The following is a 21,572-nucleotide window of genomic DNA, read 5'->3' on the forward strand; positions in this document are numbered from 1 at the left end:
TCTTTATGAATTACCCAGCCTCAGGTATTTCTTTATAACAACACAAGAACAGACTAACACAGATGTTTTAAAGAAAAGAAAAGAAAAAAATACAATGAATTCTTCTAGTCTACTTACTTAGTAGATTAATAATTTCTGGAAACACACACTATCAGGCCTTGTCTGGAATATCCCTGTGAGGGCTTGTCCAGCCCTCACAACTTAAGAGGTAAGTTCTCACCACATCCAAAGTCAGTCATTCCTCTAATGAACAGCTCCGACAAGACACAAAGTTCTTCCTTATACGGAGTCAAAATGCCACTCAGTAATTTTTTTTTTTTTTTGAGATGGAGTCTCGTTCTGTCGCCCAGGCTGGAATGCAGTGGCACAATCTTGGCTCACTGCAAGCTCCACCACCTAGGTTCACGCCATTCTCCTGCCTCAGCCTCCCGAGTAAGTAGGACTACAGGCGCCCGCCACCACGCCCGGCTAATTTTTTTTGTATTTTTAGTAGAGACAGGGTTTCACCATATTAGCCAGGATGGTCTCAATCTCCTGACCTCATGATCCCCCTGCCTCGGCCTCCCAAAGTGCTGGGATTACAGGCGTGAGCCACCACGCCCGGCCGCCACTCAGTAATTTCTAAACATTGGTCCTCATTTCCCCAGTGGAACCACTTTGTGTTAAAAATTAGACGTGAAGGTGACAACATCAGTTACCCTACTGAGCCTCAGGATGAATATGACGAGTCTGACTGGCTAGCTGGTTTCTGGCCTCCCTGAAGACTCCTCATACACATCTTGGTCCCACAGTGCAGCTTCCACTAGGGCAGTGTTTCTCATACAGAGGGCAATTTTGCCCTGTAAGGGACATTTAGCAATGTTTAGAAACATTTTTGGTTGTCACAGTGAGGCTTTCCTACTGGCATGTAGGGTAGAGGCCAGAGATGCTGTTAAACATCCTATAATGCACAAGACAGCGCCCCCATAACAAAGAATGATTTGGTCTAGATGTCAATAGTGCTGAGACTAACAAGCCCTGTGCTAGAGGGGGAGCCCTCTCTGTCCAAAGACCCACAGACCTTCAAAATGTGCCCTCTGTCCTTTCCCCCTAAAAAGCAGTAACAGTCCTTCCCCAAACAACTTGTTGGCCAGGTGAGTATTTCCTTCTCCCTCCCTCAGTGCTTTGTGTCTCCCCAAAGCTGAGTGCATGATCAAAGAGGATGACCTTTCTTGAATAAGGAGGGCCAATTTTTTGCCTGGGTAAAAGAGCCTCTTAAAGCAGTATTTATCTCATAAATGTCATTTTTAAAAGCTCCCTTTCCTTTCTTCCTAAGAAACAAATCAGTCCCAACCAAGGGGAACAAGGAAAGGAGACAGGCTGTATTTACTGAAAGCCGCGGAGGATGCTTGGTAAGTTCGGTTCTCGGTCCCGGTGTCCACTGGGAGGTGGAAGGTGCCTTCAGTGCCACAGGAAGACGAGTTCTGTGGCCAGGCCTGTTTCATCAGCAGAGTTGCTTAAGGGAAGACACAAGAATGTCATTAGGCAGAAATAAGAAGTGGCCACCACCAATCACAGACACAAAGCAAGGGTCTTGTGCTGGACAGAAACATACAACCCAAGGGACTTGTTCAGACACACAGGATGGTTCAGCCTTTCTGAGATGGTTGAGTGGGTTAGGAGGAATGCTGAAGTATGTTTCCAAATGAGTGAAATCAAGGAAATCTGAATTTATACTAAAAGAGTCAGGATTTTCTAGCTCCTACTAAAACCACAAAGATGCCCATGAATGCCATCTCCTACTACCTGACACTGTGGCCTAAGGCTCTGATGTATTCCTCAGTCACTTTCCCATTAATGTGTAGCAACGTGGGAGCCTTTGTGTGTTCACCAGATCAGTTGAACACTCTTGGTTGTCTGAAATACCATCTGGAGGTGTATTTATAAGCTGCTTTCAAAGACAGGCCCACAAATAATGACCGCATTACATGAACCCTGTTGGACTACCATCCCTTCTGAAGGGACTGAGCTGTGGCCATGGTAGCTTAAAAGGCCCTGGGCACTGTGCTGCACTGAACCTAGTTAGCCAGTGGGGTACTCCTTGCTAATAACTCTTTCTCCTGTACACCCAGCTGAGGCCAGACATACTTCTTGCATACCCCTGAATATCTCCTACTCAGGTGTTACTGGGTGCCCCATGTGGGATATCTCCTCATAAATTAGAGGTGGTCTGTTGGGCCATTAAGAAAGCACATATGAAATTTGGGGTAGGTATGAAATATAGATGAGGCCCAGTTTAAGATGTTCAGAGACTTCCCAGGCTGACTCAAAGCTCAGCTCGAGACATCTGAAGGATGATAGGTTTTAGAAGTGGGGAGTGACTCAAAAAACTTACCTTCATGGTATCCTGAGGGGGAAGGAGAAAAGAAACAGAGTTCTGAAGTGGGACTTGCCTAACTTTTCAGACATTTTCCTTGTTATAATTTCAAACACTAGAGGGGAAACATTCTTGACTCAAATTTCTGTTTATGGTAAAAAGAATAATTTTAGCAACATCTTTTCCACTCAAAGTCTTGGGGGGGGTCATGGATATAGGGTGTTACACAGTATATTAGCAGAAGGTGGGGGCTGCATTGGCAATACTTAAAACATTTAAATAAGAGGTTAAGACAGGGTGTTATGAGAATAAAGTATGCCTATACACTCTCTAATTCCACCAGGACAAGGACATTCTACCTCTAGAGAGATCTCATAACCCTCTCTGCCCATTCAGGTAACAGGTAATACCTCTGGTTCCTTCTATCCCAGAAGTACTGGGGCCAGAGAAGGTCAAGGACTGTGCTGTTTTTGTTGAACCAAGACTAGAATTATGGCTATTGTAGGCTGACTCTGTGTTTGCATTAATGGCCTGCGATATATACAGCAGATGCTGAGAAATGAGAAGGAAATCATGGGCAGGAAAGTCACACTAAAAGGATAATTCTGTTAAGAGAAATGGAGACTCAGCAGAACTCCATATAGAGCCCAGGGCCTTTCCTGGACATCAAGACATGGCTCTGCAGACAATGCAGGAGGAGAAGAGTCCATTTTAAACAATCATTTTGCGTTTCTTTTCTTTGGGGGGTGGGAAACGAAAGGGGTAAAGAATCCAATCAGTGTTAAAAAATCTTATCAACATGTCTCCAAATTTAGACTCTGCAACACATGTGGTTGGAAAGTAGTCGCCACCCAAAACAACTCTCTAAAAAGTAAAACATGTAGCTCTGAAAAGTCAGATAAAGCAAGCCCATGCCCTTAAGACCCCACAGGAACACCATCAGGGGGCAGGAGGCCTGAATTTGGCTGTAAGAATTTAGAGAATTTGGAGGTTCTATTCCATTCAAATTTTTTCCTCCAAGTTGTATATACTTTACCATAATTTTCATCATAAGCCAAAAGTCTGACATTAGCCTGAAGGACTGTGTGACCATTAAAGTTAGTAAGTCTAACTTAACTTACTCTTTACAAAAGAGTAAATCACTCTTTTATCCAAAGAGTGACTGAGGCCTACACTGCACTCAGCACTGAGGGGAGCGCCGCGGGTGGGAGGGAACACACCTGGGTCACAGTCACCGCACACAAGGTACTTATGGTCTAGCTGGGGATGCAACACAGCCACACGCCAACCAGGGAGTGAACAAGACAGCATGATACATAGTAAAATAATGTTCCAGGTTAACCAGGAAAGAAGCAAGTGCGACTGTGCCTTTGGTTACTATGTCTTTTCAACTGATGACGTGAACTATACTATATATTTTTCTGAATAAAAATGTTTTTCTTTATTTTCTTCTGGTTTCATTATAAAGAAAATGAATTAGTGTTTTCTGTACGTCTCTGTATGTTTGAATCCTTATAATTTAAATAACTAGATAAATGTGAAAACACATCAAAAAACAAATACTAGCTGTCAACTTGACCTCCCCATTAGTTAGCTGTACCATGTGATCCAGCCCCTCTGTATATAATTCTAAAGTCACCTGTTCCATTGGTGGGAGCGATTCAGAGCTCAGTTGTGGGATGAAGACAATTCCAACTGAAGCTTTTAGAGGCATGGTCACAGAGGAGGCTGCTCAGAATGGCATGCCTGCCTTTGCGTGCCTGAAAAGTACCACTTCCTAGAGATGTTTTGTATTTTGAACTGAGGTAGTTAAATATAGGCATATACATATGTAAAGACATCATTAAGCTGTACACTTAAGATTAGTGTACTTTATATACTTTGCTGTCTATGTGTTATCCCTCAATTAAATGAGAGAGAGAGAGAGAGAACCCTTGGCAGTGAAGGGCCATGGGCCCAGTCACAGCATGCTGACCACATCCAGGTGCTGGGTTGTTCACTTTCCTGGATACGGGGCCCTCACGCCCTCTGACAGTTGAACAATCTGTTAAGCACATTTACAAGGAGACGAGGCAGCAAGGGACCATCATCCTGAACAATGCACTGAGTCAGGAAATCTGAGTTGTAGCCTGGGCTCTGCCACTTAATAGCTGTGGGATCTTGGGCAAGTCATTTAACCTTTCTAAGCTTCAGTTTTGTTGTCTCATAAAATGGCAATAATCATCACTCCTTGATTGCTTCATAGTACTGATGAGAGGGTCAAAAATAAAGTGTCACCCAGTCTTCTAATTTCTAGTTCTGGTATCCGTCCCCTCTTCCATCTCCAAAGTTATAGGCTACAGCTCTAACTGAAGCTCTCATCATCTCTCATCTGAACTACTGCAACTGCTTCCTCATGTTAAATCTGCTCCCTCCAATTTTCAAGCTGCATTCAGAGCGATACACCTAAGACCTAAACCTAATCATAAAATCCCCTTTCTTGAAAACATTCCATAGTTCTCCACTGACTCTAAGCTAGAGTTTGAACTCCTGTGTAGCACTCAGTGCCCCACTATGATGATCATCTTGTCCCAGTGACCTCTCTAGACTCTCTCACTGTTGTCAATCTCCTGCCCATACTACAGCCACAGAAACTGCTGATCATTCCCAGAATATGTCAAGGAGCTTCACATCTCCATGTTTTTGTCCACACTGCTACCTCTTCTGGCATGTCTCTCCCCAAACTCCATCTGGTAACATTAATTAATCCATCAATCATGAGCTGAAGACTCACACCTACTAGGAAGCCTTTCCCCTCCCCTTAAACATAGCTCTCTCATGCATCCCTATAAACTGACTATCCCAATCCCTGTGATTCTTGGAAGCACCTGTACTTAATAGCATGTCTTCTCTCCACGAAACTGTGAGCTCCTTGAGAACAAGCCCCTTGTCTTACTAGTCTTCATATTTTCAAAGGGCCATCTTAGGGCCTGGCACAGAATTTTATAAAGTGAAGAGCTCCGTCCATATTCTTTATGCAGATCTATTTCAGATGCTATAACTGGAAGGGGAAGAATGAGAACTTCTCTAACTTTTTATGCACCCTTCTGTCCAGGTTCACATATCCTGAGGCAAACAAAAAATGACTCTATGAGAAACAGGTCTGCGACTAACAAAATTGAAGTAATAAAATTATAAGAGGACAGTGTATTACCATTTAAAGGGACCTCAGAGATCATATGAAATTAAACAATTTATCTATGGCCTGGAGACATTAGTAAATTGCCCAAGATCACACAGCCCACAGCAGTGGCAAGGAGAAATTTCACAGCTCATCTCCTGACAGATGCGCGATACACAAATTCAATTTCCAGCATCCAAATAATTCAAGGTTAAAAGTTGAGAAAGGGTGCAGAGATTTTACAAAAACATTTTCCTGAGCAGCCCAGGTGAGGGTGGTGAAAGTTGCAAGTCCCTCCCATGGTCCCTTCCTGTCTATGACAAAAAGGACCTAGTCAAGTTATACTGCTGGGACCCTCACAGGTGCCCAGAAGTTCCCGTGGTGCCTTGGGCCTGGAGTCCACACTGTCCAGAGAACCCAGTTCTGGTCCCTCATTTATTAGCCCGCTTGCCCCCCTCTCCCCACCTCTCAGCATCTTCTAGGAAGGACCCAGAGCTCAAGTTCTGGGCTAAGGGAACAGATTGTATCTAAAGTCAACCAGGTCTTCAAACATGTCAGACTGCCGATGGAGATGGAAAATCTGATCCTGGGGCAAACTAGTTTTTTGGGCTCTAATAGGCATAATCCAGGTACTCCTTCACAGAGGCTCCACAAAGCCAACTGAGGAGCTGCATGCAGGTCCTGGAATTTTTGTTCATTTGTTTGAATTCAGCAGCCAGGTTAGGGTGACAGACGCCTTTTAATGCCACGATCCTTTGCTGCTGCACTAGGGACGGTTCATGTGTGTCTCCAACCCATGATTTTGGCACCATCAGACATGTTCCTGCATGCTTTAGGAACTGCTGCTGAGCCACCTGGGGGGAGCCCAAGCCTAGGGGATGGGATTTGGGGAGGAGAGGAGAGGGGATCTACCATTGTTATGAGATAACACATTCATAGGCTGTAATACAGATGAGGAAAAATAGCTTTCCTACCATAAGCTGAATGCAGGAACTGAAACTCTGTTGGATAGAAATGTTAGTTGAAATTACCACTAAGAATTTGTGCAAAGTTGTATACATTGCAGTTACATAAACAGACTTTGTTTTGCAATAGCAGTTCCCCCCCAGCTTCACAAAAACAGTAAATAAAGATGTGAAGCACTTTTACCCTAGAGAGGGTGACAGACTTGTCATCTGGGAAAGTCCATTCAATGCAGAGAGCCCCTGGATGCCATAGTGTCTTCCAGGCAGCTGACCCAGAGCTGCCTGGATGTGAACAAGCCCAAGTTCCTGCTTTTTGCTTGTCTGTTATAATAGATTTCAGTTATCCCAGGAACTGCAGAGGGATTTCACATATGACAGAGACTTTGTGTTAGAGGAAGTCACCATCTTTGGCCTCTAAAGAGCTGTCTGTAAAACCTCTGAGATAAGACCAATGCAGAGGCACTCCATCCCTGAAGCCTCTGGGTCACTGTGGTGCTATAGAAGGAGCACAGGTTGTGGGGTCAGACAAGTTGGGTTTGAATCCCAGCTATACTGCTTTTTTTGGAGACGGGGTCTCACTTTGTTGCCCAGGCTGGAACGCAGTGGTGCAATGATAGCTCAATGCAGCCTTCAGTTCCTGGGCTCAAGTGATCCTTCTATCTCAGCCTCCTAAGTAACTGGAACTACGGGTGCGTGCCACCAAGCCTGCCTATTTTTTTTAATTTAATTTTTTGTAGAGACAGGGTCTTATCATGTTGCCCTGGCTGGTCTTGACCTTTGGCCTCAAGGGATCCTCCTGCCTTGCCCTCCCAAATCTACTGGGTTTTAGCTGTATAACTTTGGGCAACTTATTTAACCTGTTTGAACAAAGTTGGAGGCAGGAAGCCCTAACTTACAAGACTAAGGTAAAAATGAACGTTTGTAACATGACTTGTGCAGGGCTTGGATCAGGGCAGCTGTTCAGAAAGCACAAATTCCTTTTCCCTACTCTTCTCCAAGTCTGTTGCATGTAAAATGGGAATAATGCATTTCTACTTTATAGGGATGCTATGAAATCAAATGAGACAATAGGGGAAAATGTTTTTGTCAATAGATTCTCATGAGGAGGTTATTTTATTTCTATCTGTATTAGTTAATCTGTTTATCCATCCCTTCATTTATTTTCAAGCCAGGTTACCATTAATAGGTCCCTAGATTCTAAAAGCCAAGTCTTGATTGGCTCCTACCTCTTATGGGGCCAAAGAGTTCTTAAATAAGATCCCTGAAATCATTAAGAGCTTGGGAAAAAGCTCCAAATACCCACATTGCTTTCAGAACCGATGAAAAGAGTGAAATGTTTCCCTGCATCCTGGACAGATGACATCTTAGGGTACTCAGAGCTGCTAAAAATAGCTTTCTCTCAAGCAATTTCTTGGTCTCCTTAAAGCAGCTGAAAGAAATTTAAACCTAAGAGCCTGGTTCCTTCTGAAGGCACCTCTCTGCATCACAAATGGCTGGCTCTGGCAGGAAGGTGAGAGTAACCTACACCGTCCTCTCTGACCTTGAGCCAGCTTCTCCATGGTAGGAAGTCTCCCACAGTCAGGAAACCTGCACTGTGAATCCAGAGGCCAGCATTCCAAAATATGCCGTGTGTGTGTGTGTGTGTGTGTGTGTGTGTGTAAGTAACTCAAAGGGAAAGGGATCTTCCCAAGGTCACACCAAAATCAGAAGCAAAGCTAGTGCTACAACCTAGGTCTTTCAACTCCGAGTTTGGGGTCTTTAAATACAGTATTCTAACATTGCCCTCTCTTGTGGATTTTGTACGTTTTTGAGAAAACAGTCTGGGTGACCTTAGTAGAAATATGTTGACTTTTAAAAACAAAATGGGGGAAAATCAAGTTAGATGAGGGCTTACTTTTTGCTTGTTTTAAGATTAAAGCTGAATACACATGCCAGGATGTACTCAATCTCAATCTCTGTTTTTTTCCCTACAGTTTCAGCCTCCTCCGATCTGCACTCCTTTCCCTCTTTAGCCAGTCTAATGCCTTAATTTCTCTCTGGCCCACTGACGCAACTACAGTGTAGCAGTTAAGAGCTCATGTGGCACAGTGGCAAGGTGCGGGGCTTGGATCTTTGGGCTAGTTATGTAACTTCTCTAAGCTTTAGTTTTCCCATTTGGAAAATGGGGATAATAAGGGTACCAACCTCAAAAGTTTATTGCAATATGCAACAAGCTAATATAAAGAACTTCAAACAGTTCCTGACACATAGAAAACATTCAGTAAACAGTAGCTATTTATTCCATGTCTTTTCACTTATTGGCAAACTGATTCTAAAACAATCCTACAATCCAACATTATGAGAAAATAGCCCAGTGCTGGGCATGACAGCCTGGACAAATTCACAGCCTCCACCATTCAGATGGGCCCCCAGTGTGACCCTGCTCTGTTATCTTTTGGTAGTTTCCAGTCCTACTCCTTCCTGTGAGGCTCTCACATCCTGACCTCCCTGGTTAAGAACCCTCCCTTGATCCCTACTCCCCTCTGTCTAAGCAAATCAAGGTCATTAAATGAGAACCCCCACTTTCCACTGGGCAATTTATTCTAAGCATATCTACCTGTCACCTTTCCTTTAGTCTTTCCTTTAGTTGCCCTCCCGCGTGAGGCACCCTGTCTCCACCCACTACTCAACTTCCCAAACCAAAGAAGAGAACTGAGCTCCAGATTTCCCACCCCTACAGCAGCCTCTGTGGAGGCCTGGCTCTGACTGGCACCACCTCTCCTGTGTCTCTGACTTGTCCTCTCCACTTGCACCTTCCTATCAGTACCCCACACTCATATCCGAGAAAACCTTCCTTCAACCCTACATTCACTTCTAGTCAGTGTCCTTTTGTTTTTCCTTTCCTGGTAGCTAGGCTTCTAGTAAGAATAGGCTATATATGCTAAATCTACTTCTTGACTCCTGATTCACTGCACTCTGGTTTCTAGCCTCACCACCTCACTGACAATGCTTCCAATGAGGTCACTGATGGCCTCCTGACTAGAAAGACAATGAATCTTCTTCATTCTTGATCTTACTTGACCTTCTGCAACAACTCATTTTGTTTTAGTCTAGACAGTTTACAAAGTCAGTTCACAGATCTCATAGCACTTAAATTTAAATCATTTATTTATATATGATATACATGATCCTCAAAGCCATTGTAGTTCAGAACTTACCAAATTTGATTATCAGAGAGAATTTCTGTAGCTTTTATTATTTTTGTCTTCTATCATAGATCTTGGGGAAAATATTATATGTCATATTGACTAAAGGTAAATATAAAACCAATGCTGAGATACCATTATAGAACTTTAGCCCATGTGTCACTGCTCCCTTCATAAGCTTTCCAAAGGCAGTGATTACAGCTTCTTCAAGTTTGAATCATCTACAAGGTCTTCCAAAGTGTCTTGGGCATAACAGGGTGGGTCAAAATGTCTGTGAAATGACACATCTATGTAAGCACCTTAGGGGATACCATCACCTATTTACATAAAATAGTTCTTGTTTGTCCCAAAAAGAGGGGCTGTGTGATAACTTCATGGTGTGTGTGTATAATTATGATATGATTCCTACTTAGAGATGGGGGAAATGAGGTTCAGATAGGTCAAGTGACTTTAAGGTTGTGAATCTAGGAAATGACAGAGTCAGGACTCAAATCTAGGTCTTCAGACAACCTGTATTCTTTCCTCCTTTAAGTAAGCCCCAAGAAAGAGAATGACAGTAGAATAAACACTAGATTGGCAGAGAAAAGCATAGGACGAGAGTCAGGAGATCTGCCAAAGATTCTAGTCCTTATGCGAATGCTGACTCACTGGGTAACTTGGGACAAAACACTGCTTTTTGGTTCTCCTTTGTCAAGAGAAGAGGTTGAACTGGAGGATCTCTAAGGTCTTTTGAAGCTTTCTAATTCTATAATGATAAGTGCTAAACAAGAAAATGGCATGGGTTGCCGGGTGGGGGGTGGGGGGCGGGGGGTTGTTGCGTATTATCAGGACATTCAAGGCCTCTCCAAATCCGGCCCTTGTGTATCTACAGTTCAGATTCATCTAGCTGCTCACAGTTTAACCACTCCCCTGCTTCTATGTTCCTCACAGTGTCATGTTCTCACATCTCTAAGCCTCTGCCCATGCTCTACTCTGCCTGGAATGCCCATTATTCCTTGTGTGCTTAAAGAACAGCTTCTACTTCTCCTTCAAATCTCTATTGTTCTCCATTCTCTGAAGCCTCCCCTACACTTTCACCCCCAGGCAGACTGTTGTTCCCTCCTCCTTCCCTTATACGTATTCCTTTTTACAATACTTAGCAGATTAGTACTGCAATGAGTTTATATGCCAGATTCCCAAGTGGGAGCTACTTCAGGCAGGCAAAGATGGCATCTTTTAATTTTTCTATCCCAGTATGGAAGACATTCAACAAATACTTGTTGAGTAAATGGAACTTACATAAAACCATCCACAACCCTGAGGCAGGCAGTCACATTTGAATCTTAAGAGAGGTGAGGTGACTTGCCCAAGGCCTTAGAACTAGTGAGTTGGGTAATCAGGATTCAAACCCAGGACTTTCTAACCACAGAGCCCATACTCTTTCTCCTGCTCTTGAGTATTAGAGCACCAACTGAGCATGAGGGTTAAGATCAGAACTAAGACTGCTGCAATGCTCCGAGCCCAAAATAGAAAAAACCTTTTCAACATTTTCAAACCCATTTCAACCTCAATCCAAGTGTTGGCACTTTATTAATTTTGAAAAACAAGTAGCTTATCTCAGCTTGAAAACCAGCTCTTTACCCTCTGGTGGCAAGAGCGTGTGTGTGTGTGTGTGTGTGTGTGTGTGTGCCCCAAGGTGTGTGTGTCCCAAGGTGTATGTGTGTCCCAGTGGCAGCCTCAGGGAAAACTCAGCAGAGAATGAATTTGGACATTGCTTGGGAGAGCAGAAAAGGTTCTATGAGGAGGATGCAGGTCTCAGATATTCCAGCATGGGAGAGATGAGTCAACCTTAAGTCCCAGACAGAGTGGAGGAGATTCTATTCCCGCTCCCACCCTGAGGCTGACTGTCCCAGTTCCCAGAGGGGACTCCCAGGAAAATCAAGCCTGGACAGGCTGGGCCCGGAGCAATTAAGAACAGGAAAAGGCCAGCAAGTGGTTTTGTTTCCCATATAGAGTCCCCCTTCCTACCCCATTCGCCACTGCTAGGTCCCCATTTTCTCTTTACCTGGTGCATAACTGGGACTATTGGTGGGGTACAGGCTGGGATTGTAGGCAGGGGCAGCTGCTGGATAGGCTGTGGGGTAACCTACAGAGAGATAAGAAAACGCTTATTTAGTTAGGCAAAAAACAAACAAACAAACAAACAAAAGCAGATTTTTGAGGAAATAGAATCCAAGTCCTAGGCTTGGCCTTCAGTCCCTCCATGGGCTATTTCAGATAGCATATGTGACCAGTTTTCAGCCTCTCAAGAGAAAAGTTACCAATACCAAAATCCCCATATATGCAGACTTTTTGGTCTATTTTTTTAAAAGCGATACAAGAAATATGTCTATATGCTCACCATAAAAAAAAAAAAAAAAAAAAAGGAAGTGGCCAGGCACAGTGGCTCACGCCTGTAATCCCAGCACTTTGGGAGGCTGAGGCAGGTGGATCACAAGGTCAGGAGTTCGAGACCAGCCTGGCCAAGATGGCAAAACTCCGTCTCTACTAAAAATAAAAAAATTAGCCAGGTGTGGTGGTGGGCGCCTATGGTCCCAGCTGCTATGGGGACCAAGGCAGGAAAGTCAGTTGAACTCGGGAGGCAGAGGCTGTAGTGAGCCGAGATCACACCACTGCACTCTAGCCTGGGCGACAGAGCAAGACTCCATCTCCCCCGCGCCCCCCCCCCCAAAAAAACAACAAACAATGGAAGTAACACTGAAGTTTACACTTTTTATGTTCAAGTTTACTTTCACATTCCTGCCACAATACTACTCTCCTCCCCAGAGGTAACATCATTAACAGTTTGACATCTATCTTTCCAGATGGCTTTCTACACATTTTTATACACATATATTCAGTGGTGTGCTGGTAAATATTTAACAACAGGCTCGAAGGGGCTGGAAATGGGAACTGCTTTGCAGCATTTGCCAACTGCCATGGCATAAATGCTTCCACCATGACCAATTTGATGCTACCAACATCACTGAATGAGTAGCTTGGAAGAGTTGCCCACAATCAGCTCTCAAGAGCTTACACAAACCAGCTCCAGCTCACCACAGTATACTATATTCGGTTTGGGGGATTTTTTTGAAAATTTTTTATCATAGTAAAATACGTGTAATATAAAATTTACAATTTTAACCATTTTTAAATACATAATTCAGTGACATTAATGACACTTACAATGTTATGCAACTATCATCACTATTTGTTTCCAAGACATTTTCATCATCCCAAACAGAAACTCTGTAACCATTAACAATACATCCCCCAATACTCAGCCTGGTAACCTCTAATCTACTTTCTGTCTCTCTGAATTTGCCTATTTTATGTAAGTGAAATCATACACTATTTGTCCTTTTGTGTCTGGCTTCTTTCACTTAGTATAATGTGTTTAAAGTTCATTCATGTTGTAGCATGTACCAAAACTTTCTTCTTCTTTATGGCTGAACAATATTCCACTGTGCGTATATGCCAGATTTTCTTTATCCATTCATCTGTTGAGGGACACCTAGGTTGTTTCCACCTTTTGGCTATTGTGAATAATGGTACAATAAACAATGACATGTAAGCATCTGTCTGAGTACCTGTTTTCAAATCTTCGGGATACATACTAAGTAGTAGAATTGTTGGGTCATATAGTAATTCTATGTTTAGCTTTTTAAGGAATCACCAAACTGTTTTTCACAATGTCTGTACTATTTTACATCCCCACCAGCAATGCATGAGAGTTCAAATTTCTCTACATCCTCAACAATCCTTGTTCTTTTCTATTATTATTATTATAGCCATCCTATAGTAAGTGTGAAGTGGGATCTCAATGTGGTTTTGATTTGCATTTCCCTAACGACTAATGATGTTTAGCATATTTTCGTGTACTTATTGGTTATCTGTATATCCTCTCTGGAGAAATGTCTATCCAAATCATTTTCCCATTTAAAAATACAATTATTTGGCTGGGCGCGGTGGCTCACGCCTGTAATCCCAGCACTTTGGGAAGCCGAGGCGGGCAGATCAAGACGTCAAGAGATTGAGACCAGCCTGACAAACAAGGTGAAACCCTGTCTCTACTAAAAAAATAACAAAAATTAGCTGGGTGTGGTGGCACACGCCTGTAGTCCCAGCTACTAAAGAGGCTGGGGCTGCAGTGAGCTGAGATGGCACCACTGCACTCCAGCCTGGTGACAGAGTGAGACTCCGTCTCAAAAAAAATAAAAATAAAAATAAATAATAATAATAATAATAAATTAAAAAATATAATTATTTGTTTATTTTTTAGAGACAGGGTCTTGTTCTATTACCCAGGATGGAGTATAATGGCAGGATCATAGCTCACTATAGCTTCAAACTCCTGGACTCAAGCAATCCTCCTGCTTCAGCCTCCTGCTGGGCCTACAGGTACCTACCAACATGCCCTGCCCTTTTTTTTTTTTTTTTGCTTTGTTTTGCTTTTGTGTTTTTTAGAGACTGGGTCTCATTATATTGCTCATGCTGGTCTCAAACTCCTAGCCTCAAGTGATTTTCCTGCCTTGGCTTCCTAAAGTGCTGGGATTACAGGGCATTTTCCCATTTGTTCACTGGGTGGTTTGTCTTTTTGCTGTTATACTGCAGAAGTTCTCTATACATTCTGAATAGTAAACCATTATCAGATGTATTACTTACAAATATTTTCTCCCATTCTGTGGGTTGTCTTTTTACTTTCTTGATATTGCCTTTGATGCAAAAAAAAATTCAATTTTGATTTAAGTCCAATTTACCTATTTTTTTCTTTTGTTGATTATGCTTTTGGTGTCCTATCTAAGAATCCACTGCCAAATCCAAGGTCATGAAGATTGACCCTTATGTTTTCTTCTAATAGCTTTATAGTTTTGGCTTATATTGAGATCACTGATCCATTTGAGTTAATTTTTATATATGATATGAGGTAGGGGTATACACTGTTATATATTCTACTTTTTCACTTTAACATTATAAACAATTACTCATGTAATCACATATTCTTCGAAAGGCTTATTTTAATATCTTTATGATATTCCATATGTAGATATATCATTTAACCATTACCTGTTTTAGTTGTTTGAAAATTTCACTTTTGGGCCAGGCGCGGTGGCTCACGCCTGTAATCCCAGCCCTTTGGGAGGCCTAGGTGGGCGGATCACGACGTCAGGAGTTCAAGACCAGCCTAGCCAACATGGTGAAACCCCATCTCTACTAAAAATACAAAAATTAGCCAGGCGTGGTGGTGCATGCCTGTAATTCCAGCTACTCGGGAGGCTGAGACAGGAGAGTCGCTTGAACCTGGGAGGCGGAGGTTGCAGTGAGCCAAGATTGTGCCACTGCACTCCAGCCTGGGTGACAGAGCGAGACCCTGTCTCAAAAAAAAAAAAAAAGAAAGAAAATTTCACTTTTATAATAGCTAACAAACTAAAATAACCTAAGTAAATCTCTGACTGATTATTTCTTTAGGAATGAATTCTAGAAGTCAAATCTCAAGGTTAAAGGATAGGCCTTTTTTTTTTTTTTTTGAAATGGAGTTTCACTCTGTCGCCAGGCTGGAGTGCAGTGGCACTGTATCAGTTCACTGCAACCTCTGCCTCCTGGGTTCAAAAGATTCTCCTGCCTCAACTTCCCGAGTAGTTGAGACTACAGGTGTGTGCCACCACGCCCAGCTAATTTTTGTATTTTTAGTAGAGATGGGGTTTCACCATGTTGGCCAGGATCGTCTTGATCTCTCGATCTCATGATCCACCTGCCTTGGCCTCCTGAAGTGCTAGGATTATAGGTGTGAGCTATCGCGCCCGGCCGGGTAGGCCTATTTTTAAAGTTCCTCCATCCAACAATTTGAGTATCTACTTGGTGCCAGACGCTGGTTTAGGGACTTTTGTCAGTGAACAAAACAAAGATCCCTTCCCTTGTGGAGTTTATATTCTAAGAGGGTGGGAGAAGGCACCCTTGGATAAATATTAAACATAAAGTCTTCAGTGCTATGGAAAAGAGAAAATGGGCAAAGTAAAGGAATCAGAAGTGCCAAAGTGTTGAGGGTAAGGGCACTGCAATATTAAACAGAATAATCAGAGTAAGACACATTGAGAAGGTATTATTTTTGCAAACACTTGAAGGAAATGATAGTGTTAAGCAGATAGCTGAAGGAAGAGTGTTTCAGACAAAACAGTCAGTGCAAAGGCTCTAAGGTGGACAGCATATGGGACAATGTTGGAGGAATAGCAAAAAGGCCAGTGTGGCTGGAATGGAACAAATGAGGGGGCAGTAGTAGTAGAGGAAGTCAGAGAGGTAAAGGGCTGGCCAGTTCATGTAGGACTTTACAGGCCACTGTGAGGACTTAGACTTCTATTCTGAGTGAAATGAGAAGACCTCATAGGGTTTTCAGCAGTAACATGCTTTGACTTATGTTTGAAAAGGGTCACTCTGATTGATGTGCTGAAAACAGACTATAACGGGGTAGAGAAGCATAGCAATCAGCTGAGAGCCTACTGCAAGCTCCTAGCAATAGATGTTGGGACACAGACGAGAGAAATAGCGGAGGTGAAGAGATATGACATGCTAAGAGCCTTCACATACTTTGCCATACTGTTTTCTAGAAAGACCATCAATTTGTACTTGTTCTAACAGTGTATAAGTGCCTGTCTCACTGCTTCCTGCAGTTGTTAGATGCTCACTGGTATTTTGTCTGACAATGAAAAGCTGGTTTTAAAAGTCAAAGATTAAATCCCTAAATCCCTAAAAGCTTCTTTGGGATTTGTAAATATTGGAGCTTTAATAATGTATCTTTGTTAATATGCCTTTCCCTAAATCCTTTCCAATTCCAAAGAAAATTCACCTCTTTACCCCCTAACCATTTTCTGATTTTAGAACTGAAGTAGCTAACTTGTCAATTAATTAGCAATCTGGAGGCGTGCTACCTCTAGAAGAAAGTCAGGGGTCTAATCTGGGAAGCGAAGTGATCCAGTCTCATAGCCAAAATCTGTATTCAGCTTCATGTGAGAAATTGTGCAGCCACAGGTAATCACACTCCTGTTTTGTCATTTCAGATGCCTTTCACTTTAGGGGCAATTATAGGATGTTCCTTCAATGTTTCCAAGTAGAATTATTTTTAATTCACTTGAACTTGGCAGATATTATATAAGGCAGCATTACAGAGAGCTTTATTTGGTCCTCCCTCCCTCTCTTTTCTTCCTTTCTTACTTCTTTTCTTACCTTCCTTCCTTACCTTCTTACCTTACTTACTTCTTTATTTATTTATTAATTACAGGGTCTCAAGCGTTGCCTGAGTCCAGGAGTTTTATAACTGTTAATACATTAAGTCTGATCAGGCATGGTGGCTCACACCTGTAATCTCAGCACTCTGGGAGGCTGAAGTGGGAGGATCGCTTGAGCTCAGGATCTCTACAGTCTTATGACACATGACTGTCATTGAGACATACCATGTATATTTCACTCATTGCTCATACAAAAGATATTTTCACACTTGCTTTTCATTTGAGCCTCAGGTCAATCCTAATGTGATTTCTCCCATTTTATAGCTAATCAAACAGAGGTTGAGAGGTGAAGTAACCTTCTGGTTAAGATTATTCAGAAAGTTGGCTGGGCGCGGTGGCTCACGCCTGTAATCCCAGCACTTTGGGAGGCCGAGACGGGCGGATCACAAGGTCAGGAGATCGAGACCATCCCGGCTAATACAGTGAAACCCCGTCTCTACTAAAAATGCAAAAAATTAGCCAGGCGTGGCGGTGGGCGCCTGTAGTCCCAGCTACTTGGGAGGCTGAGGCAGGAGAATGACGTGAACCCGGGAGGCGGAGCCTGCAGTGAGCCGAGATCGGGCCACTGCACTCCAGCCTGGGCGACTGAGCAAGACTCTGTCTCAACAACAACAACAACAAAAAGATTATTCAGCAAGTCAGTGGTCATACTGGGAAGGGAATCCCAAAAGCAATGCCTTTTCCACACCTACCAAATAATTATCACTTTGTCCTTAGAAACAAACCTGCCCCTTTTGTATTTGTATTTTTTGAAGGTCAAGAGTGAAGAGAATAAATGGACACAAGTTAGCCTTTCTCCTTTGTATCCTAAAGGCTGCAGTAGTGATCAGGTATTCTGGGATTTTGATGTGTACATTTTAATTGCTTTACAGATGTCAATACAATCTAATCCTCTTTTCTTGTTGGTACTAGGATCAGGACTAAAGAAATGTAAAGCTATTTTTTGATTAATATGGAAATTAGAAATTACTTTCAACAGAAATCAGGGGACTATTTCTGAAAATACTTTACCTTTAGGAGCTAAAAATAGCAGAGTATCAAAAGGCTAGAGGAAGACAAACTCCCTGGCTCAAAAAGACAAAGAGGCTTACTTCTTTGTGAGTAGGAGAATACTTAGGCAATGAAGACATTTTCAGTTTGAAGCTCACAATTAAAAAGAAAACTGCCCCGCAAATGACCCCCTAGAGTGATCAAAACCAAAACAAGACCAAAAAAATCTTTATTCTCTCAAGATAATAAAGAAGAGCGCAAGAGGAAGGATGTAATTTTGAATCTGTATTATGTTCTGGCCACTATGCTAGGCACTTCTTTATCTGACACAAAATATATTACTAGTTCCATTTTAGAGACGAGGATATTAAGACTTCTCTTATAGAGCTAATAAGTAGAGAGTAGAGACAGAAACCAGACCTGCTGAGTGAGACAATATCCATTCCTACCAACCTCCCTGCCTCTCCTCAAAATGAGTCTACTTAGAGAAGATCTCTGGATTTGCCTTACATTTACTTTGCCAAGATTCTTTTACTTCATCTTCAAAACCAAGGAAAACAGGAAATTACTCTAGAGAGTCAATTTGGTCAAAGATGGCTGCGTTAAAAATAAATAAATAAAACAACAACTACTGTTTCCACTCAGTGGAAAGGTCATGGTCATGTTATTGAAAAGTATCACAGGCACTGAATTATAGAGTTGGAAGAGGTATTAGAGGTGATTGAGGCCAATTTGTCACTCAGCACAGGAATACCCTTTATAGTGGCACACATGACTGGCAGCATAGCCTCTGCCAGCATACTCTTCTTTTTTTTTCCCGAGACGGAGTCTTGCTCTGTCGCCAGGCTGGAGTGCAGTGGTGCAATCTCGGCTCTGTCGCCAGGCTGGAGTGCAGTGGTGAAATCTTGGCTCACTGCAACCTCCGCCTCCTGGATTCAAGCAATTCTCCTGCCTCTGCCTCCCAAGCAGCTGGGATTACAGGCACATGCCACCACACCTGGCTAGTTTTTGTATTCTTAGTAGAGATGGGGTTTCATCATGTTGGCCAAGCTGGTCTCAAACTCTTGACCTCGTGATCCACCCACTTCGGCCTCCCAAAGTGCTGGAATTACAGGTGTGAGCCACCACGCCAGGCCACTCTTTTATTTATTTATTTATTTTTGAGACAGTCTCGCTCTGTCACCCAATCTAGAGTATAGTGGTGTGATCTCGACTCACTGCAACCTCCGCCTCCTCAGTTCAAGCAATTCTTCTGCCTCAGCCTCCCGCAGCATACTCTTCTAATGATGGTACACTCAGAACCTCTTCAGTGAGTCAAAGCACAGACTAGAGAGCTCTGAAATTAGAAAATTCTTCACTCTGAGCTAAAAATCTGACTTATTAGGTATCTTACCCTGAACACTTTTTCAGTCACTGGAGTGCAGAGGCTGAGGCAGGAGAATTGTTTGAACCCAGGAGGCAGAGGTTGCAGTGAGTTGAGATCACACCACTGCACTCCAGTTCCTGGTCCTAGTTTTCCCCTCACAGAACATGTCTGTTTCCTCTCCTCCAGGACAATCTGCTAGAGATATGAAGATATCCATGATTCCTCCTGAATTTTCTTGTGTCCAAATCCAACAGACCCAATTCCTTCAATCTTCCCTCATCCTGATTGCTCACCAGTGATCAGACTTCAATTTACAAATCCCCTTCCCTTAAAACAATTCAATTATTCTTCTTGCCTTGTTCCTTCTTCTGCTGATAGTTTTTCCCCAATTAAAAAAAGATAATTGAACTGACATAACAAGACTCTGGTGATTGTGGTCAGTGAAGGCCTAAAGTGACTGCATCTAGATTTCATCATCATCATCATCATCATCATAGCATCTGGCAAATACTCTGTGGCAAGCAGGGTGCTAGGTTCTTTACAGAGGCACTTACAGTCTAATGGGGAAATAATATAATTATTTAAATTAATCTACAGGTGTAATATATGTAAGATATATTCAGAGAATGCTGAAGGTGTTATCAGAATGCTGAGGAGGAAATGAAGAACATGTTTAGAATAGTTGGGAAAGGCTTCTGAGAGAAATAAACATTTTAGTTGGCTTTGAACAATGAATGGGAGGAGTTTGTCAAGGTGTGGAGAGGGCAGGGACAAAGAAATATATACTGATTCCATGCATGAAGGTATGAAAGTGCATATCACATTAGGGAAACGGCAAATAGTTCAGTACAGTTGAATTTACTGCATGTGGGGAAAAGTGGCAGGAAATAAAGATAAAAAGGTAGACTAGGGGACAGGCTGTGAAGGGATTTGAATGCTAGGCTAAGGGATGTATTAATTTAAAAAAAAAATAGGAAAACATTGGAGGGTTTTAAACTGGGGGTTTCTTGTGTGTGTTTTACAAAAACTACTCCAGCAGCAGCATGAAAAGTTCAGAGTAGTTAAGATCAGAGAAGGAGGAACATGATAGTAAGTCACTACAGTAGCCCAAAGGAAAAGTTACAACACTAGCAATAGAATGAAGACAGGGGGGACTACAAAGATGTTTAGGAGGCATAGCCTACAAAATTTGATCCTGAGCACAAAACCCCATTTTAGTCCTGTGGGCTAAAAAGCTACAAAGAAAGATGGGAAACGTTCTAACTGCAGGGTTTGCAAGTACTATCCCCCCACCCCACCCCCGCTTCTTTTCTTTGATAGGCAGAAGGAAATAAAATAAATAGACCCTCGAATCTGTTAGTTCCAGAAAAATGCATGAATCTGAATTTCTCTTACTAGCTGGGAGGCTTGGCTGCTGAGAGTGCTATACTGGTGAAAATGTAGGTCAGCCCAAGCAGGCAGCAGTTCTGTAGTGCTGGCTCTGAACCTGCCCACCAGACCTGAATCTAAGATAGCCTGTATATTAGATTCAAGGCCCAGCCACCCAGACTTCCATTGGCGAGCTGCAGGGAATTGTAAAGGGTGTGAACTATAATAAATGAGGCACTGTTCTCATCTAGGGCAAGGCAGCTCCTCTTGAGGTAACAAGACAGGAGGAAATATCCAGTAATCAATTGTGCTCTGAGTTGTACTGCATCTTCGGAGAAAGCATACCTATCCAGGTTAAAGGCCAGCAACCTCTGGGTCATTCACCTAGGCTGAGCCGTAGCACAGAAAGGCTGCTAAAACCAGATCAGCCTTAACTTCCTATGTCATTAGTGTACAAACAATATCAACAACAAAAAAAGATAAGAAAATAAGTTGCTTAGACGTTAGTAATACAATTGCTCCTAGGTAAATATATAAGGCCAAGTGTGTGCTGCTGCCTCAGGACAAATTTTTTTTTTATTATTTTTAACAAATCTAAAAATATCTCTGCAGTTCCCTATCTGCCAGTAAAGGAGAGATTTTAATGTGAAGCAGATGGCTTATTCTCTCAATCCCCATTCCAGGAGTGTGCTGTTGCTTCTTTTTTCTCCTACATTTATAAGGCACTTCGGAGGTACTCAACACTTTAGAGGTTGTTTGGTGTCTCTGACCTCTGTGCGTTTATCTTCTAAAACAGATCAAGGAGCAAGGTGAAATTTTGTGAATGGATAATCTGGTCCATGAATACCTTTGTCTCTCAGGTCAATTCACTCTTTTTTTTTTGA

At 42.5% G+C, this 21,572-nt stretch overlaps 1 protein-coding gene across 2 annotated transcripts in view; it reads right to left on the bottom strand.

The window, feature by feature from the left end:
* The window catches only part of FAM168A (family with sequence similarity 168 member A), a 203,992-nt gene that overhangs the window by 17,704 nt on the left and 164,716 nt on the right, over positions 1 to 21,572 (bottom strand). Inside the window, exons 3-4 of one of the 2 annotated variants that reach the window (XM_023209462.3) lie at positions 11,711 to 11,791; positions 1,370 to 1,495 (exon numbers count right to left, since the gene is read on the bottom strand). In XM_023209462.3, the coding sequence (XP_023065230.1) occupies positions 1,370 to 1,495; positions 11,711 to 11,791 (207 nt within the window). The remainder of the gene's footprint in view (positions 1 to 1,369; positions 1,496 to 11,710; positions 11,792 to 21,572) is intronic. The other variant, XM_023209463.2, reaches the window with a different exon arrangement.

Source organism: Piliocolobus tephrosceles, chromosome 13 (genome assembly GCF_002776525.5).
Source record: "Piliocolobus tephrosceles isolate RC106 chromosome 13, ASM277652v3, whole genome shotgun sequence".
Classification (NCBI taxonomy): domain Eukaryota; kingdom Metazoa; phylum Chordata; class Mammalia; order Primates; family Cercopithecidae; genus Piliocolobus; species Piliocolobus tephrosceles.